Source organism: Tachypleus tridentatus, chromosome 11, assembly GCF_004210375.1.
Source record: "Tachypleus tridentatus isolate NWPU-2018 chromosome 11, ASM421037v1, whole genome shotgun sequence".
NCBI classification, from domain to species: Eukaryota; Metazoa; Arthropoda; class Merostomata; order Xiphosura; family Limulidae; genus Tachypleus; species Tachypleus tridentatus.
In genome coordinates this window covers 60,531,316-60,552,198 of record NC_134835.1, presented here as the reverse complement: position 1 = coordinate 60,552,198, position 20,883 = coordinate 60,531,316, and the positions used below count along the sequence as shown (strand labels likewise).

The window sequence follows — 20,883 nt, the reverse complement described above, 5'->3', positions numbered from 1 at the left end:
AAAATATGAAAATATATATTATCAAAAATATTACAGCAAAGAGAAAGGTTTAACGTATGTGATGTTAAATTTATTACGGTATAAAACATAAATATAAAAATATATTTTATCAAAATATTACAGCAAAGAGAAAGGTTTAACATATGCGATGTTAAATTTATTACTTTAAATATATTGCTTTTCAAATGAATAGTTATCAAATAATTAGCTTTAAGAAAATCAATATTTTCATGACAAACAAAAAATCAACAAATGGACAGAAAAGGAACGTGGAAGTTATCAGACAACTTTACATGTTTAATATATTAATTGTTGTTAATTTTGTATAAGTTTTGTTTTGTGTACTGCAAGGCATCTTAAAGTTAATTGAAAACACAAATACATCAAGTTTGAGAAAGAAGCCAAGATATATTTATATATCACAAAGTGATATGACTTTAAGACATACCTATTGTGGTAAACACTATGTACAAACTGATGTGTTGATTTATTTATACATACTAATATAATTGAGATAATTTACTTTCTCCTAAAATACTAATGGCTAGAAATTAAAAACAATTTCTAAGTAAAGTAAAATGCTAAAAAAAAGTATCTTTCTCCAACATTTATCTTTTACTTAAGTTGAAAAATATTATTCACAAATGGAAAATTTGAACATTATATATATATATATTGCAAAAAAATAAAATTCAGTAACACAATTCTCTGAAAATAAACATTTCCTTTATTTATAAATTGTTGAAATGTTCCACACTATAAAAAACAAACAACAAATGTGTAAATTATCAATACTTATCCTTTATTAGATTTTATTTTGTATCTACCGGGTTCCATTGTTATGCGATGTATCATTACTTATGTTCACAAAATTTTATATATTAACTATCATTTCTATTTCTTTTTATTGATAAAATTACAACTGTATAACATCTGAGTAGTCAGGTGTTAGTAATGTTTACTTGGTTTATTGAGGATGATATGCTAGTAGGATATTACATATTCCACAAATAATATTTAAAAAATTCAGGTCCAGTTACATCACATTATTAGGAACATACAAGAAAGTTTCTTTTTACAAGAAAACAAAAAGGCTATAAAATTCATTGGTATTCACAAAATATATTTTTCTAAATTTCTTTCTTTGCAACATAGGCAATCAGTAATATTTTTTTGTTTGAAGTAAAAAATATATTAGGTAACACTTAGGAACTGCAAATTTTAGTACTACAAACATGAAAATAAACGTTTCAGTTATAAAGCATTTCTTTAAAATGGAAAAAGCCAAAGCATTTTTATGCTACCAATGTTACAAAGGTTAAAAAGTGAAATTAGCAATTTTTTTCAAACATTCAATGAAATTACACCATGAACTTCAATAATACAAGCTGCTATCAACTAGGCTACTTCTGCATAAAATGTGAAACTAGAATACTGTAACATTAACATACATAATCACCTATTAACTAAGCCCATTATGCATTAGTGGTGGGCACATGAGCACATGCCACAATCATTTACATAGTGTCATTCAACAAGCTATTATGTAAATGAAGTGCATTACTAACTATTTATTTTACCCTATAATGCAGATTCAGAGACAGTTTGTGGTAGAGAGGAGAATAGATATACAAGGATACTGAAAGAAGTTGCAGACATGCACCTAAGTTATACAAATACAATATGCAAACTGCACTATGGATAAAATTATCATTACTTTTCACATGATCATCTTGCATTATGACTTGTCAGAATCTGAGTCAGACTGAGATGACAATTCACACACACATCTTAAGCATGAGTACTTTGGTAACACATTTGATATTTTTATGTACAACAGATTTGTACATATTCATAAAAACTGTCACATTTCAAGGAGAGATGTAGTAAATTTGAAATTATAGTCCACATACCTTCTTCAATATGAGATCTGTCCATGGCATATTTGGTTGTTTTTTTTTTCTTCTCTTCATGTTTTTAAATTTCCTTCATACCAACAGGAAACTAACTTCTAAAATGCTATTATTAAATACAGTGAATTCATAAGAAGAACATGTGTCATCTTAATTACATGACAAGTTACCTCATCAGTAATGCACAACATTAATAAAGTGTTTGCAAATAATGATCTTATTCCAATTCAAAACTTGAGCATCATTTAGAATGAAAACAATTTTTACATTACTTATCATAGTAATTTACAAAGATTTAGTCATTTTAATCCTAACTTTAAGGAAATTATAACTCAGTATGTTCTGCAGTTGAGAGAAGCAGTACTAGTTTTCAAATTAATAAAGGGTGTTGAAAAGTCTCACTTTTATTCTCTTAGGATCCTACACACTCTTCTAATCTTAAAACTGAAACCTCTCTAAATTACACAGATTTGATGTAGAGAATTACATCCTGTACAACTGTAATGCTGCACAAAACATGATCAACAACCTGTGATATCAGTGATGCACACTAAAACCAGCTAGAAAGGTAAGACTTATCAAATTGTTTAAAACTTTTGTATCATTTAGTACGTTTTTAAACCTTATTCTGTTATAAAATTGTACCAAACATATATTAAATCTATTATTTTCTAACTATATTTAAACATAATTTACCCACAATACTTGGGCATTATGACATTAAAACTTTCAGAACAACAAAAGAAAAGAATCATTGACACTTGTTCATTTTTCCTTTTCCCACCAACCATACTCAACCAAATTGCAAAAGGTTAAGAAAAACTTGGTATATAGTATTTAGTTTTTGCTTTAAAAATCACATAATTTGTCTTAGTTTTTCTATCATTTTTTATAATGTGAAATGTTTAAACTCATTTTGTGAACATTTTAAAAAATTTAAAATAATTATATAATTTTGTACTTGAATACAATTTTTTTAAATTGTTGATTGGAAAACTTCATCATACATATCTAGTCAATTTCAACTTGTTTGATATTCATCAACACATACCTTTTTTTATACTGCCTGCAATAATAGCCACTTGTGGTTACTAACTGTTAAAAACATTGCAAAAGTTAACAAAAGATTTATCAAAATGACATTAGGTCAGGAGAGATCACAATATTTTTGCTAACAATATTCTTGGTTGAAATCCATTTATAAATAAGTTTCCTTTATTTAATAAATAATAAATTATCTTTTATGTTTGTTATTTGAATTCAACAAGCTTTGCAATAATATTCAATAAACAGAAATTTGATGTTCTGGAGATATTTGCCTAAACCTAACTAGTCATACCTAATGTTTTGTCATAAAGAAAATTTACATACTTTTCAAACAAATATAATTTAACACAAAAACATTTTTTGTACGTTATCAAACTTAAAATCAAGAACTGATATTGTAATAAAATATGGTGACATAGGAGATGTCACTGTAATCTAGGGTTTGCAATTCTTTATAACTGAAGCTGATAAATGTTATCTAATACCACTTTTCCATCTACCCATAACTGATGATAAAACTTAAGTATGTAACTTCAAAGTATTAACACTACAAATTTGTCGAAGAACGAAACCTACCATCTAAAGTTCATATTATCATCCTACACTACCAATTTCTTTTCCTTCCCGAGATTTAAAAACTTGACAGTTCACTAAGAATTATTGAACATATAGCTGCTAAACATAAATGATCTCTAGTTTAATTATTAATTATTGGCATCAGATGTTTTCACAATATAAGCCTTTTATCTATGCATCAGAATCTGTCATTTTTTTTGAAACCTTTGTAATCTACTGCACATTAGTGAGGACTGCAAAAATTTGCAATAGATTTCATAAACATAGAAGGTATATAATCAGTATAAATTTTAACATTTTGATTCCAAATTACTTTTACAACAACAAGCATAATTTGTCAAATCTTAAAATAGTCACTCTGAGGTCTGCACTAATTGTTCACTGCCTGAACAAATGCAAAGAGCAGCAACTTATTCACACATTAAGAATCCTTTTTCATTTGGCTGATGAAAAACCTTCATTTCTGTGATAATTCTTACCCTGTTATGCATTTCCTATCCATAGTTTACGTACTTTAGTTTTTTTATATATAACTCTGTATTTATTTGTACTTGGAATTTTATTTAATAATTCTAGGTAATACTTTTTAAATTAGACTTTACCTATGTTTCCACTTTTTATGTATCTTTATTTCTTGTTCTACAGCACCTCATACTATGTTCTCCCTTTAATACATATGTAGATTACTAACTAAATATTTTAATGTACTTTGGTTCACAACTGTATATGTAAACAACAGTTGATGAAGGGCTTATGTTTGAAACGTTATTAAATAAATCACCTTCTAAATTAACAGATTTCTAATGTTATCATTCTTAAAACTTGGAGTTTTATGTATGTGGTTTTTCTCTTCAGTTTTTTTCAAATGCTATAACTAAAAATACTATATAGACAGGCCAATCTATATCAGTTATGCCAGTAACCACAGAATGTGTCTATAATGTTTGTAAAGATAAATTGTACTTTTCGAGTTGCAATGGTGGTAAACATGGGAGGATTTTTTTTATTATGTTTGATGAATCTTGTCTCAAATTTTCTTTGGTTTCTTTAATATAGAATTCTGGACACTCATTACACACTATTTTAGAAACAACATTGATACTTTGTGATTAAACCTAAGTTTTATTTTGTAAGAACATCATTTTGGGCCAGATTTTCGAGTAAGCTTTAAGTCAACAGAAGTATTATAGCAAGTTTTCCCCAAGTGTGAATTACATTTGAACTGATTTCAGAGATAAATGTTAAACTGTAGTGTAATGTTGTTGTATGGTGTCAATTTTATTCACGAGTTTGAAGTTTTTGTTGTGGTAGTTGTGTGAAATATTTTGAGCAATAGTTGGTGGAAATTCATTATTGTGAATGAAGGATTGCTTTATAAAGTTGACTTCTTTATCTACACAGCCAGTTGATTAAAGACTTAAGCTGTATTTACGAGGTTTATTACTGATTTTTTATTTGGATTTGTGGGCAGAATTCCAAGGGATGTAAAGACCTCTGTGGGCAATTTTTCATGGGAATTTTGGTTTTGAATTGTGTGTTGAATTTAATAATGTTAGTTATGAAAAATTCACTGATTGCTATTTTAACATTCAATTATGAATTTAATGTTCAGATGAATGGAGTTTATGTATTCAGTAAAAGTATCACTGACATACCTGTGCTAGTATAGGAGAAGATAAAGTGCAGAATATATGGTTTGTGGTTTGATATCAGTCATAAATATTAAATTCAACACATAATTCAAAACTAAAATACATTGAAAAATCACATACACACACACACACACACACAGGCCTCTACATCTTGTGGAAGTCTGCCCATGAATCCAAACAAAAATTGAATATACTAAAACACTCTACATAAACACAGCTTCATGACTGCTGTAAATTAATATCGTTACTGAATAAAAATTATATAGAATCATACCAAACCAACATCATTTATAAAATAATGTGGAAAAAACTGTCTAGAATTCTGCATCTGAGAAATCATGAGAAAAATTATGTTCACCAAGTATATAAAAAAACAAAACCTTTATATGTTTATCACCACTGCAACTCAGAAGATTACAGTATACTTAAACAAAATACTGAAATATCAACTGAAGCAAACATCGACAAATGCAAAATAAAAGGTTACCTTAATTAAACAAATTCAGCATAATGGGTTATCAAGAAACCTTTACTAAGCTGTCAAGCAACGCCTGGTCATGTGACCTCTATTATATACTGTATCTACACATTTCTATTAAGAAGTTAGCACACAGGATCACATATGCAAGTTGTAATGGTTTTTAAATGAGACCCAAAAATCAAGCACTTTCAAATAGTTCACTATTCCTTAGAATTATCCTGAAAAAGAATAATGAACTATTCAAGTGTTTTAGGTTTGGGTCTTATTTGAAAAATATCTATATTCACGTCTTTGTAAACTAACTGTACTTGATGATGATGTTAGCTTGTTGAAGCAGTTAGGTTTGTAATAAAGATGTTAGCTTGTTGAAGCAGTTAGGTTTGTAATAAAGTTTTGTTCACTACTTATTTAAGCCATCTCCAAGCTTTATTAAATAGTGGGTTCCTCATTAAAAAAAAAAGGAATTATTATGGCAATTACTTGAAGCCATTACCATCTTAACTCTATTGTACTTTGCAATTATCTTTAAAATTTATGAAATGGATGTAAAAATCCTCAAAAGTAGAAACAATATTTCCTTCCTCAAACAATGCTACCCTGAAAAGTTAATTTCCAACTTTGTAAAAGTCACAATATTCAAACTCCGAGACTAGTTTACTGGCATTAACCAAAACATGCAAAAAAAAACCCACAAAAAAACAACTAAAAACCCTTTCTAAAATTTAATTTGAATTTCAAATATCAAGAACTATTAACTAGAGTATAACCAAGAATTAGAGCACCAACTTGTCTGCTAGCTCAAACCAGATGAGTACAACAATACACAAGGTGTCAACCAAACAAACTGTCTTGAATCAAGAGAAATCTTTACAGATCAGATCAGTCACTACAGTGACACTGAACTACAACTTCTGAACAAAGGCCTCAACTTTACTGTCAATCACAAGACAATTTCCTACCTAAAATCAAAGACTAGGTCAGAAGACTAGTGATTCACAATACATAAAAAAACAAATGAAAACCTCCATTTCAAATAGAATCAAACAACAAAATGAAATCCAGAAACAGACTTTTTTGATATATTATGTTGAGGAATAATTCGTGAGCGTTTTAAAATGATTTCATTCAAGCATTACATGCAAGACTATACAATACTTCAATGCATGAACACATTATACCCAAAACATTTATTATGATACTTTATTTCATGTAATACCTAGGTATATAGTATGCATTGTTTTAAACGAAATTGCAAGAAATTAAATGCAAAAAGCAGATGGTGTCGAAAATGCTCGATTTTGTCCACTTGACATTCCATTTAATGAGCTGAAAATGAAAGCAAAATTAAAGACATATGAAAATCAAACACACCATCTATTAGAGCAAAAAATTATCTACCAAATGACATGAAATATTTTGCAAAAGCATTTCATTTATGAATATATTTTTTTAACTTGAAAAAACGCTCACGAATTATTCCTCAACCCAATATTATGAAATGCAGTTCTTAAATTCCTCAATATTGCAATTTAAAGCAGATGGTGTCGAAAATGCTCGATTTTGTCCACTTGACATTCCATTTAATGAGCTGAAAATGAAAGCAAAAATTAAAGACATATGAAAATCAAACACACCATCTATTAGAGCAAAAGCATTTCATTTATGAATATATTTTTTTAACTTGAAAAAACGCTCACGAATTATTCCTCAACCCAATATTATGAAATGCAGTTCTTAAATTCCTCAATATTGCAATTTAAGCAACTTTAAATAATCTTCTAACAACACCATTAATGTAGTTAACCAAACCCACAAACTATAGGCCAATCTTACAAGCAATGAGATAAAATGCATCTATAATCTAAAAAGAAACACTAACATTAGAATTATAAAAGTTGACAAAGCAAATTTACTGCAATCGTGAATAATACAGAATATATCAATATAATGAATAACATCCTTCCACATACAAAAATTAAAACTCATCCCAAATAACCTGACATATAAATGTATATGAGAAACAATTAAACAGAACCCTGTTACAACTGAATAAAGATAAGTTACTTACTAAAGATCTTTATTTTTATTTGAGGATAACTGATTCATACACACCACAATTCTATGGTATTGCTAAACCACACAAATAGGATTGCTCTATACAACTATGCTCATGGCAGGTACATTGCTTGGGCCCTTATGCCTTACATATATTCTGAAAGTTCCTTTTTTAAAGATGACTCATTTTATAAACACATCAAACCAACTAAACCCTAAAGCCTTAACAGCTAGCTCTAATGTGTTACTTTTCGACAAAGTTCTAGTCAAAGAAGCTTGTAATGTTGTACTCACCCTCTTCTACAATGTTCCCAATCTATAATTCACATCACCAATACATGGTTTCTTTCTTAGAACTTACAACAACAAATATTAAATTTATTTACAATAAGAAAATCTGTCTCCAAATAGGTGGTTTAAGCATGAACAACCCTGTTTCATCTGTTCTAGCCAACATATTTATGACCAAGATTGAAACACATGCCATACAATATGCAATTTATTCTCCCTCATACTGGCACAGATATGTTGATGATACTTTTGATTGTTTCACTTCTATTGAACACAAACTCTATTCACCTGAACATTAAATTCGTTACTAAACATGAAGAAGTTATTTTTTATTCACCTCAATATTATTAGATCTGACATACAGCTCAAAACCAAAATTCACATGAAAAATCATCTACACAGGTCTCTACATACCCTAGAATTCCACCTATGAAACTAAACAAAAGTTAATGTACTAAAAAAACCTCATAAACACAGCTTCAAGTCTTTAATCAACTGGCTATGTATATCAATTTGATAAAGCAATCTTTTATTCACACCAACAAATTTTCACCAACTATTGCTCAATTTTCACAGAACTACCAGAACAAAAACCTCTAAAGTTATCTTAAAAAACAAAACTGACACTAAAATATGAAAAAATATATCATGCACTGGAGTTTACTGTTAAACCCTAAAATCAGTTCAAAAATAATTCACTCCTGAGGAAAACTTGCTATTAAACATAACATTCCTGTTAACTTCATGTTCACTCAAAATGCAGCTGTAACTGTAAGTCATTACCGAATAAAATTATGTAGAAACACACTATACCAATGTCATTTATAAAATAATGTGCAATAGCTTTCCAGAATTCTACATGGGAGAAATCAGAAGAAAAATGAAAACAAGATTCACCAACACAAAAAAAACACCCTCCTATATTTACTTCAACTGGAACTCAAAAAATCAGTTTACCTATACAAAACACCAATTTAGAAAGAAAAGAGCCAAACATAAACAAATGCTAAAATAAAGGAAGCTGTCTGTCTTGATTGAACAAAACAGCCTTACTCTAAACAAATTCAATGTGTAATCAAGATACCTTTACTGAGCTGTTAAGCAATCTTTGTTTACGTAACCTCTTCGACTGTGTGTGTATATATATATATATTGTATGTTCATGTATACTACTTGTACCTGATGATGATGAGAGTTCGTTGAAATGTTTTACACCCCCATAATGTTTCTTTTACTATCCGTTCAAGCTGTCTCTATACTTTACAATCCATACTCTATATAAGCTGACCTCTAAAATGGATAATTTGGCAAAGTATGTTGCAACCAAAGAAAAAGTGTGTACCAAGCAGGAAATAATTTCTTTTTTGTAGATTTTTTTACAAATGTAATATTGCAAATATTACAAAACTATATAGACATAAAAACTGGACACAATTTAATTTGGAAAATCTATAGGTTTGCCATAAAACCAAAAAATCACTTCTCACATAACTTTATTTACTCTATGTACCATCTTATAACCTGCTATGTATAATAGTAGTTAAACTTTACCTACCTTTAAGAGCTGTGAATCTTTAGTGTATTTTTTATTGCAAGCTATGTAAACCAAATATGCAAAACATAAGTCTGTGAAGAGAAAGACAATGATGTAGGAAACCAACACTGACGATCACATTCTCGATGGAAGGTACCTTTCAGCAAATATAAACCAATTCAACAATAATGAAGGATGGTCTACCTTTTCTTAGGTTGTTTAGCTGCTTTAATTCTAATTGATACGTTTAATTTCATTAATAATAAACACTCATATTTCATGCCAGAATACAAAGGAATGAACACTTCGCACAAAACTAATACACAAAACTTCAGAGCTTCACAAAAAATTAGGATATTTTTGTTTTTGAGTAAGATGAAATTGGCATTTCCAGAATGACAGGTTTTGGTATAAATAACAGTTTAGTCTTAAATTTAGGTGTTGCAACTAAAACAAAGTGTAAATCTTAAAACATTACAGCCTCTGAATAAATAAATGCCACACTATCTTGTTACCTTTACATATAACTTGTTTCATACATTGTTGTACAATAATGGTTTAATGCAAAAACCTAAGATATATTTTTCAACAAACCAATTCTAAACAAAGATAACATAAGTACACTGATATTTATATTCTGCAATGAACTAATAAAAATTACTTTTGAACCCTTGTTTTGCCCACTTTTATTTGTATAAATGGACACCTGTGACAGATGAATATCCTATATTGTTGACTAGTTTATTTCAACTTGTCCTAAACAAATAAGATATACTGGCTTTTTAATTTCAACCAACATACTTAAGAAATAACACCTTGCGTTGTCCAACTTAAAATCAAGAACTAATAACATGATAAAATCTGCCAGTGTCTGGAAACATATACATAATCAGGCATACAAGCAGTGCTTTAGTGTTAAATAAAGAAGTGCTGGAACACATTTAACCATATAAGGTGGGTTATTTTCAATATAATGATGGTACAGAACTCTGCTAAACAAAATAAAAGTACAGCAACACTGCATCCACCACAGCAGCTAGCAGTGCTCAAAGCAGCAAACAGATACAAATAGATCTTTTTTATTTCATTATTTGCCTTTATAAAAGTAACTTAATAAACTGAAATTTTAGAAAAGTTGAAAACTGTAAGTAAAATTAAAAATGCAAATTGTCTAATTTACTATATAGAAGCAATCTCTCTGTTTCACAAAAAAATGGCCTTCACAAAATATCAACCAAAATTTCTTTTCATTTAATCAAGACAAATTTTTACTCAGAATTTTTTTTATTTTACATTTCCTTTTATTACCAGCACCCCTACCCCTCATAGAAAATAACAACACTGATTGATGGAAAACAAAATGTTTGACAACAGACATATTGACTAATAGCTTTAACATCTGCTTGACATAAAATAGTTATTGTTCATCTTACTCTTTTAGTAATTAAGTTTTACTAGTTTTCAAGCAAGAATTCTGTAACATGTAGTTCATGTGGCATATATGAATGTGATGAAATCCTGGGTAGGCTAGTAGGATCACTACTAGAAATAACACTTGTGACTATATAAGTTACAACATACATGTTACAAATCACAGTTTAATTATAAATTAAAACAAAATATTGTATGCAAAGTTTTTAGTTGTGTTAGTTTTGTAAGCTCGTCAATACACCTACTTCTCTCATTTAACTGTAAGCATAATATACTCTGAAGGTTACAGGAATTATCTTGATCACCATGATTTACTATAGAAGTAACTGTCACAGCCACCTTTGATCTTCAGTGTCTTCCATGTTCTTTATCTTGCAAACATAGGCCACATTGTGACTTTGTAATATTTATTCTACTCTGTCATTATATTATTTATTTAGCTTAAACTTTAGCAAGTCACCTAGTGTGGCTTAGCTGAGGGATAAACGAACTATTCCTGGAAAATGGAGACGAGATGTTGTATGAAGCAAGCAATGTTCTTTCAAAGTCTTCAAGCAATTTAATTAAACTTTTTCTTTTGAACCTTCCTGCTTCATGAATCACCTCACGCACCATGAAAAGTTTAGTTGGCATACCTACATTGAAGTTATTCAGATGACTAAAGACACCACTAAAATCTGAAAAAAAAACCACAAAGAAGCAAAACACATTTAAATATTACACTTAACAAATAAAAAAATAAGTTTATCTCTAACATCTTGCATAAACAATCTTTTTATTTTATATTCTTTTTGTAATTTCAAACGTTAACTGGTTTCCAACAGATTTAAAATTTAATAAAAAGAGTAAATATATCATTTAATCTCCCTAATAGAACAATATATACTCTTCAAAAAAAGAAATGCAAAAGGCAAAATATGAGACAAATTGTTAAAAATGTTTATTCTGGGTAGTTCTGTATGACATGTGTGAAACTTTGCACATTTACTGCTGAACATCCAAAGTCTGCAAAGGCGAAGTCCACGGTCACTAGGTGAAGTTTAACGTCACTCAACGTCAATAACGAGTATGCCCCCCTTGAGCATCAATAACTGCTTGGCATCTCCTGCCCATGGAAGCGATGAGATGACGAATCACATCCTGTGGAATGGCTGTCCACTCAGCCTGCAAAGCTGCTGCAAGCTGAGGTAGAGTCTGCGGTTGAGATTGTCGCTGTCGCAGACGTCGGTCCAACTCGTCCCAAAGATGTTCGATGGGATTTAAATCTGGTGATCTGGAGAGCCAGGGAAGAACGTTGATGTTGTGGTGTCTCAAGAAGACAGTGGTGAGTCGGGCTGTGTGAGGACGGGCGTTGTCGTGTTGAAAAAGGTCGCTGACGTTCACCATGATGGGTTGCACATAGGGCCTAAGAATCTCGTCGACGGTTGCATACGGTCTGATCGGAAATCCTACGCAGCCCTGGTATGGTTGAGGCAGTAGACGTCGCAGTGGTGGTCCTATCCCGAAGATGACGTAACCGAATGTTGTTGCGATCTTGTGCGGGCGTGGTCACACGAGGTCTGCCAGATCGTGGACGGTCACGAGTTGATCCATGTTGTTGGTGACGATTCCATAGCCTTGTGATGGTGCTTGGGTGAACATTCACAGCTCTGGCAACATCTGATCGATATTCGCCTGCTTCCAAGTGACCAATGGCGTTGTTGCATTGTGCTTCAGTCAGTCTTGGCGTAACTGTATTGTGTGTCGGTGGCTTAACACTGAGCTATGGAAACCGAGAACCCGTCACTTTTATAGGGATTTTGCACATGTTGCACTTGCAGAACATGCAGATCTCTCAAACAAATTTATTGGACATGCATGCGTTTTGGCAAAAAATCCGATGTTTTCCTCTGTTTTCAAAGTGCACAACTTTTATTGTCATTTTGGTCTGACAATCAGTACCTTAACACGTGTAACATCACATACTCTGAGCTTGTAACATTATTACATATATTTCTCTTAAAAATAACAAAAATATCCCTTTTGCGTTTCTTGTTTTGAAGAGTATATATAAATTTCAGAAATGTGTAAAACAAATTAAATCATTGAGGTCATAAATATTTAGAATTCTTAGAGGTCAATTAACAGATCAATATTGATTAGAATAATCAATTTTATATACGATTTACAATTTTATTTTTCTATATCTAAAATAGTCATTCACTGATATTTTTCAATAACAAAATATGTACCTCTTCCAGGTTTTCTAACTTCTTTGAACAACTTAGCTCTTAACAGAGAATTTTTCTCAGCAGTTTTGGTATCATAATAGTTATGAACATTCCCATTCCTTTGACATACTGGGATCTCCTCATTTTCTTTAATACTCATTAGATCGATATGATTTGTAACATAGTTTCTCAGTACTGTCGGTGACTCCTGTGAGACAACAACTTCTTCATCTACAAATACTTTAGTAAAGGAAAAAGTAATATTTACATATAGAAAACCAAAAACATTTTTTTATTCAAACAGATATTAAAATCACTAATGACCACCATAAATGTTGGGACAAAAAACATTGAAACTTGCTATATCAGTAAGGCTGAAACTGCATGCACTTGAATAATGACAGAAAAAAAATTTCCTCAAAAACCTCCCCCAAAATGGGAAAAAAAGTAGAAAAACAAAAGAAAAGTAGCTCCAAGACTTTCTCTACAAGTGTTACATTGAACTAGACAGTTACTCCACACTTCACCTCTGTTTGTGAATACTCTGCTTAAATGACAGTTTTGTCAGACTTTTTTTAAGTAATTGGATTTTCAAAAACTGATTCAACAATTTTAGAGTAAAAAATCTATATCTGTTGATCTTTTACTTTTACTAAACAATTTTCAAATCTGTTAGATATTTTAAAAAATAATATTTGAAAACGTAAGCTCTCAACTGTTTGTATTTTTAAGTTTGATGAACTTCATTTAACAACAGAAATATCAAAAGGTTTTTAATAATACATGATACATCTATGTATCACAGTTTTTCTTCCAAAACGTTTCAATATTATATATATATATATACATATATATATATATTTCTCTGATATGAATATACATGATACATGTTGTAATTCAAAACTGTACACCATAGAAAGATAAAATTAAAACCTGACAGTCACAGCCTCCATTAGGCTAACAATAACTTTGGAAATGCCTTGTCACATTAATTCTTTAAGAACCTAATTTTATCTCCTCTTTACTTATCTTGACATTAATTATACAATTACATAATTTTTGAAATTTTCTGTAACAGTAACTTTAACTGTTAAAAAAAAGTGTAGCCATGGAAAGATATGTTATACTGGTCACATGAGAGTTAGCTGCATTTGGTTTGTTTTGAATTTTGTGCAAAGCTACATGAGGACTACCTGTGCTAGCTGTTCCTAATTTAGGAGTGTAAGACTAGAGAAAAGACAGCTAGTCATCACCATCCAATATCAAATGTTGGCCTACTCTTTTACTAATGAATAGTGGGATTGACCATACCATTATAATGTCCCCACAGCTGAAAGGGTAAGCATTTTTGGTGTGACAGGGTTTCAAACCTGCAACCCTCAGATTACAAGTTGAGTGCCTTAACCACCTGGCCATACTTAGTAATGCAAAGAGTTTAAAAAATATACATAATATTCTTGTACAGAAGTGGTAAACAAATCTCTATGGATTAGTGCTTATAGAGGAAGGGTCATGATTTACACTAATAAGTAGCATTTAGATGTTTATACAATAGTGTTATACTTTTCATTTTCAAATAAACTAATTTAATTATTGCTGTAGCTATTTTAAAAGGTAAGCATCATTAGTTGTTCAAATCACAAAGTTATAAAATAATTGATATAAATAAGAGAAAGACAAGGAAAGCAATTCCTAGGAAATTATAGTTTTAAAGCAAACAAACTTATGGTTTGGTCCAAAAGGGTTATTAAAATATTTATTTCATTTGTAATCTTCCTAAAAAACAGGATAAAGAAATTAACCTGAACCAACTTTGACATTAGTAAATATGGTAACCTTATAAATGTCAAATTACGTGTGCATCATTCAAGTATTAAAAAGCTACAATATAGTGCACATAAAGGGTATTGATTATAATATAAAGTACATATGAACAATAATATTTAAGTTATTTACCACAAGTAATAATGAGAGTTTTAGATTTTCCAACAGAGAAATGTCAAATTTGAATGATCTACAGGAAAAAGCACTTTTATATATAGGTTATATATATTTATAAAAAATACTTGAATGAAATGGGTAAACTATGACATTCCACTACATTAAGAATTTCATTTTACAGTATTCTGTTTACTATTTATTTCACACTTTTTTAACAATGAAAATAAATTAAACACATGGATAATATATATCACATAATGAACCTTCTACACATTTCATAAATATGATACTGCTGTTAATTTGTATTTTAACTGGAAGTGAGAGCCTAACTGAAAAGATACTGTTACTATTATTAAAACATTTTGAAAAAATGTAAACAGTTAATGCAAAATTATTTAAGACATTTCTATCCTAAAATATATTTTTCAAAACAATAAAATCAAACTCGACTACCTTGTTTAATCTCTTGTTTTTGATCTGAAGTTTTCTTTTCATGGGCATCAATGACAGGACTAGCAAAATAATTTCCATACTGCAGTGGTGAAGGACTTTTGGTCGCTTAAAACAAAAATCTTTAGGTAGAGGTCCTGGTTTTCTTTTTGGTTTTGGGGCACCAAATACTCCATCAGTTAGTCGCTTGATTCCTCTAGCTTGTGGGCTTCCACCTCCAACTAGGTCAATGTCAGCTTCATCAACCATCATACGCTATCAAATAAGAGTAACTTTACTGTATGAAATTCTACTTACATTAATATAAGCTTCAACAATTTTTCATTTGCATGTTTTTTTTTTCTTATAGCAAAGCCACATTAGGCTATCTGCTGAGTCCACTGAGGGGAATCAAATCCCTGATTTGAGCATTATAAATCTGTAGGACTTACTGCTGTGCCAGCAGAGGACTTTTCATAGCAAATGAAAGTCAGCAAAACACTGATGAAACATCATTGATCATTACATGCTAAGACAAAAATGCTTGGTGATCACCAATGATTATCATAAACCATAAAACTAAAACAGGAATTATATGTACATGAAGCCTAAAATCTCAACAACAACAACAAAAAAAAAAACACTTTCCTGTCACCTCACTGATCCTATGCAAAAATGACTAATTATAAAGTTTTTCCAATGCCCCACAAATTAATTTCTCAACTGACAACAATGAAAAATTCCTCTTTCAATAATCTTTTTAATTTCATTAAATTATTGCATTAATGTACCACCATAATGTGCAGGGTGAAGGTCTGATTTGTTAGCTGGTGTACCGTGTCAACACTATCAGTGAATCAAAGCTGAGCTTCCATCCAGACAGTGTCATACATTTAATTGTGGTGGCTAAAATGTTGGCTGTTGTCTTTAAACAGCCACAGGCTAAAAGAAATGAGAATATTTATAAATATGATAAAATATGTAAGTCATTAAAAGCATGAAAGCTAATAAGCGTGATTAACAATGATACCCTGTCAGAGAGAAATGCAATAAATATAACATATTATACATCATCAATAACAGAAATACCAATAAGTATGAACAATTATTTACTACCACAGAACAAAAACATGAAAGACCATTTCATGCTATAAGAGGTGAAAAACAATAAACAACCATCATGTTTAATTTCCAAGATCATTTTGAAACGGATTTTCAACATAATAGTTTTTGAGCAGCTTCACATTTATAGCATATCACCTTTTCAATTTTGAAAGGATTTCCAAACATATGTTGTCGGACAGGAGTTGACTCAACTTCTCTTAATGGCGTTGGCATTCTTTTTAAATATTCCTGATAATTCCCCATTTGTCCAACAGGCAAACTGTGTAGTTGATCTGTAAAAATATAAAGCAGTTTAATCTGGCTCAAAGTTGCCCAATGTGGCTTTGCTATGAGAAAAAACACACACTAGCTCAAAGTTATTACACCTATAATTTACAGAATATTAATATTTTTAATACATAACTGACTTGACACATATACAAAAACTCTGGAACAAGAAATGCTTGAATGAGATCAAAAGAAATCAATATTACTCTTACAAATTAAAGTTATTGGAAGATATTCTTGCTCTGAGATTTACAAAAAATTAAGCACCCAGCACAGTTGCTGTAAACATAAAAAATTGAACAAAAAGTACCAAATGGTTTAATGAGTCACTTTCAGTCACTCAACTTCTTAGCAGACATTTAGATTTCAAACACTCACATACATACTTCTTAATAAAATGTATTAACACTCCTACGAAAAGTGGGGCCTAATAGGCCCCACTTTTCGTAGGAGTGTTAAGCAATTATTAAAGACCCACTGGTGCAAACAGTTAATTTTTATTGAACACTATACTACAGTAAGAGTATTTGAAATTTTTCCTTTTATAATGCTCACACAATATGCAAATTAAAATGTAAAGTTTATGTTGAAGTAAACAAAACATACCTGCATCTTGTAATGTCAAACGTGATAATGTAGTCTGAAGGAAATTTCCTCTCATTCGTGTAATTTGGTCAAGCAGACTTATCCGGGAGATGTCAAATGGATTCCTATAACTTTCAGTTTTCATTTCCTTATCTTTTACAGCCAAATTAAAATCAGTGAAATCATTGAGTTCTGAAATCAGACTGGAGAATCTACTTGCTAGACAAGGATTTGATGTTAAGCAAAGATCAGATAGCTTTTGTATATGCGAACTAGGACGATGGATTCCAAGACTGATCCGGACACTTTCTGTGCTGACTTGTTTGTTTGATGCAACCATTAACAATATTTTTTCATATTCTGATTTGGCCTGTTGAAAATATGTTTAATAATGAAACTTGCAATGAGTTTTTTTTCCCTAATTTACTTCCCTTACTTCTTTTCAGATTAATTACAACTGAACTAAAATGATATAATTAACATTCATAGTACAAATAAACTGTACCTATGACGACACAGTACATATTACTGTGATCAGGCATATGTTGTACGAGTTAAACACAACAAAGTTATGAAAAATTATAACTCAAGACTACAGTTACATCCATTGTATATATAAGCAAATTTCAATGTTGACCTTCTTTAGTGGAAAAAAACAGTTTAAAATTTAGAAAGAGCAAGTTGTTTAGTTTTAATAACTATAATATTTTCTATGTGAATATCAACATCTAACAAGTAAGCCACTAAGGTTTAAACTGACCAACAAGAAGGTCCAGGTGTTTTTCTTCTATAAATTTAAAGAGTAGAGATTTTTAAGAAACATTCAGATAAAGACCAATCCTCAAACTGTTTGGAGGTAGGATGTTTTTGTCATTATTTTATATGTTCTGTTTTATGGTTAATTATTAATATTACATTTAATCCTTTCTACTATATGTTTTAAGTTTTTATTAAAGATGTGGTGATACAGCAATACAAGTATTGTTTTGTGAAGCTGTGATATGGTTATATCGATAAGTTGTTCTGATACAGGTTATGCATCTATAAAAAATTTGGCAAGCTTTTAGTAAACGTTATAATTCTTTTGTACAGAGAAAATCTGAACTTCTAACAAAGTAGTTTTGTTAATGGCACTTGAAATTATTTTAGAAAAAAATCAAAGTAAATAAATCCAAGATTTTTTTTCCAGCTATATTTTTGTGTTGCAGCAATAATAAGCATGGGGTGAACATATACTCAATTAGATTTTATTTAGATCTCTACCAGTCTACCCTCAAGTTCTAATTCTTTAAGCAAGGATTAAAGTACCTTAATCTACAAGACCTTGGGCAAGATCAAATACATCAATCAAAGTACAAAACTGTAATTAGATCTGGAATCAGTCAAGAGGTGACAGAGCTATGAACCACTATGACACAGCTGGAATGTTAAAGCAACACCAAGCATTTTGAAAGTCTTTAAAAATAGTTTTTTTCTTGGTATCTTGACCCACAGAAACTTTATTATCTATTAGAAGGGCTTATTCTCTAAATATTCTGGACTAGAATGAATACAACATTTTTTATATATATGCTCTCTTCCTATATCCAGTCGTGAAAACGTTTAGTATCAAGTCTCTCTCTCTCTTTTTTTTTTTTTTTTTGGTACAAGTTTTAAGTTGTTTCTGGTTTCCTGCACTCAGGAATTACAGAAATATTAAATGTTTCCCAGTAAAGAAGTTATCTTGGGATGCATTCTACTGGTGTATTATAATAAAGAAGTTTTATCCTTTCTTGGACATCTTCTGGTATTACTGTGTGTGTTGTCCTTTGACACTACTCTATCATTGATCACTTCTGACACCATCTTATTGCAGATTAACTTTATGATGATGCCATATTTGCATCTTACTTTTCCTTCAGTGCTAGTTAATTCTATCAGGAATTAAACCATTTAAATATAACAATTTCTTGTTTATTATTATATCAATGATATATAAGAATATTAGAATTAAATTAATTTTGGTTCTTACTGGCAGTATGTTTTCCTATGCTTCTTTGTCTGTTTATTCTTTTCCTCTTGCATATTCCAGTCTGTTTTCATTTTCATTGAGTGCCTTGTCTCTCATGAATCTTTCTATCAGGTCATCCATTAAATATCCAATTTTAGGTTCAGAAAAAGAGAAAGGATTTCAAATACTTTTAATGTTATTTAATCACTACTCTATGTTCCATTATTATTAATTACTTTCTGCCAATGATTCACAAGCTTCTGAATGCCACTTCTATAAAATTCTTGGGGTTTGAAGGAAAAATTGTAGAGAGGGTAGTTTTGACATCTTCATGTGTTCCAAGCTCTTTTCCATCAAGATAGTTCTGCAAACTTCGAAATAGATGGTAATCAGATGGGGCAAGATCTGGAGAATAAGGAGGATCTGGAAGTTTTTCCCAAGTCTAGCTCTTCAATCCTTACAGATGTGATCCTTGCTGTATGGGAACATGCATTACCCTAGTGTAATGCAACACCTCTAAGATTGATCAAAGCAGGCCTCTTTTTTCAGTGCAACATTCAAGCACTCTGTTGACAACAGAAGTTTGATGTAATCATATTATTGAGTAGCAGCAATGCAAAGTGGATCACATCAACAATATCCCACCAAATGCTTAACAAGACTTTCCTGGGATGTAGTTTCTACTGCACTATTGCCTTTTTTAAACTCATAAAGCATTATATGCCTAATGTGCTCCTCAGACACATCCATCTTCATAAGGGTTTATTTGATTAATGAACTAAAAAAGTGGAGTTGGGTTAGTTTATTTTATTTGTCTGAACATTTTTATACATGTCCTACTACATATTTTAATCATTAAAGCCTTCTACAAAGACAGAAATGATGATGCACTTTCTGTATTAAATTTTCAGACATTACTTATGGGATGGCCTCATACAAATCATGCCAAACATAACTGTTTGTTTTCCTTATATCCGATTAAAACATTTCATATTCACCCAAGTTCTTGTAGCTTCCAAGTCCACTGAGTGTGGAAAGGAGACCACTCCTCCAATAATTCTCTAACCACTCAGTGCTGAAATTTCAATCCCAACAGGTTCTTACATCAAACTTCATAGCAAAGTTTTTGTTTGTTTTTTTTATCTTCAAGGCTACCTTTTGATGAGTTGCACTAAAAAAAAAATTTAATATTTTCTAGGTTGCCTTCACTGGGAATCTGACAATAAAGAATTTGGATTATCTTTTAAGATGTTTTCTGTTGGTACATAGCACTAAATGCATCATACTACTTCATGAAATTCCTTCTTCTGTTACACTGCAATGAAGTTTAAATACGGAGTATCTTTTTTTCTTCTT

General features: G+C 30.5%; 1 protein-coding gene and 1 long non-coding RNA gene across 3 annotated transcripts in view; one reads left to right on the top strand and one right to left on the bottom strand.

Moving 5' to 3' along the window:
- Positions 1-2,302: 2,302 nt before the first annotated feature.
- LOC143232253 (uncharacterized) lies at positions 2,303-19,305 on the top strand. The gene is made up of 2 exons (XR_013017466.1): positions 2,303-2,481; positions 17,700-19,305. It is a non-coding gene; the product is annotated as an uncharacterized LOC143232253 (long non-coding RNA).
- IntS6 (integrator complex subunit 6) overlaps positions 13,291-20,883 on the bottom strand; it is a 42,998-nt gene continuing 35,405 nt past the window's right edge. For both annotated transcript variants that reach the window (XM_076467419.1, XM_076467420.1), the window contains exons 11-14: positions 17,559-17,907; positions 16,821-16,957; positions 15,585-15,836; positions 13,291-13,430 (exon numbers count right to left, since the gene is read on the bottom strand). In XM_076467419.1, coding sequence (XP_076323534.1) covers positions 13,422-13,430; positions 15,585-15,836; positions 16,821-16,957; positions 17,559-17,907 — 747 coding nt within the window. In that variant the 3' untranslated portion in view covers positions 13,291-13,421. The remainder of the gene's footprint in view (positions 13,431-15,584; positions 15,837-16,820; positions 16,958-17,558; positions 17,908-20,883) is intronic.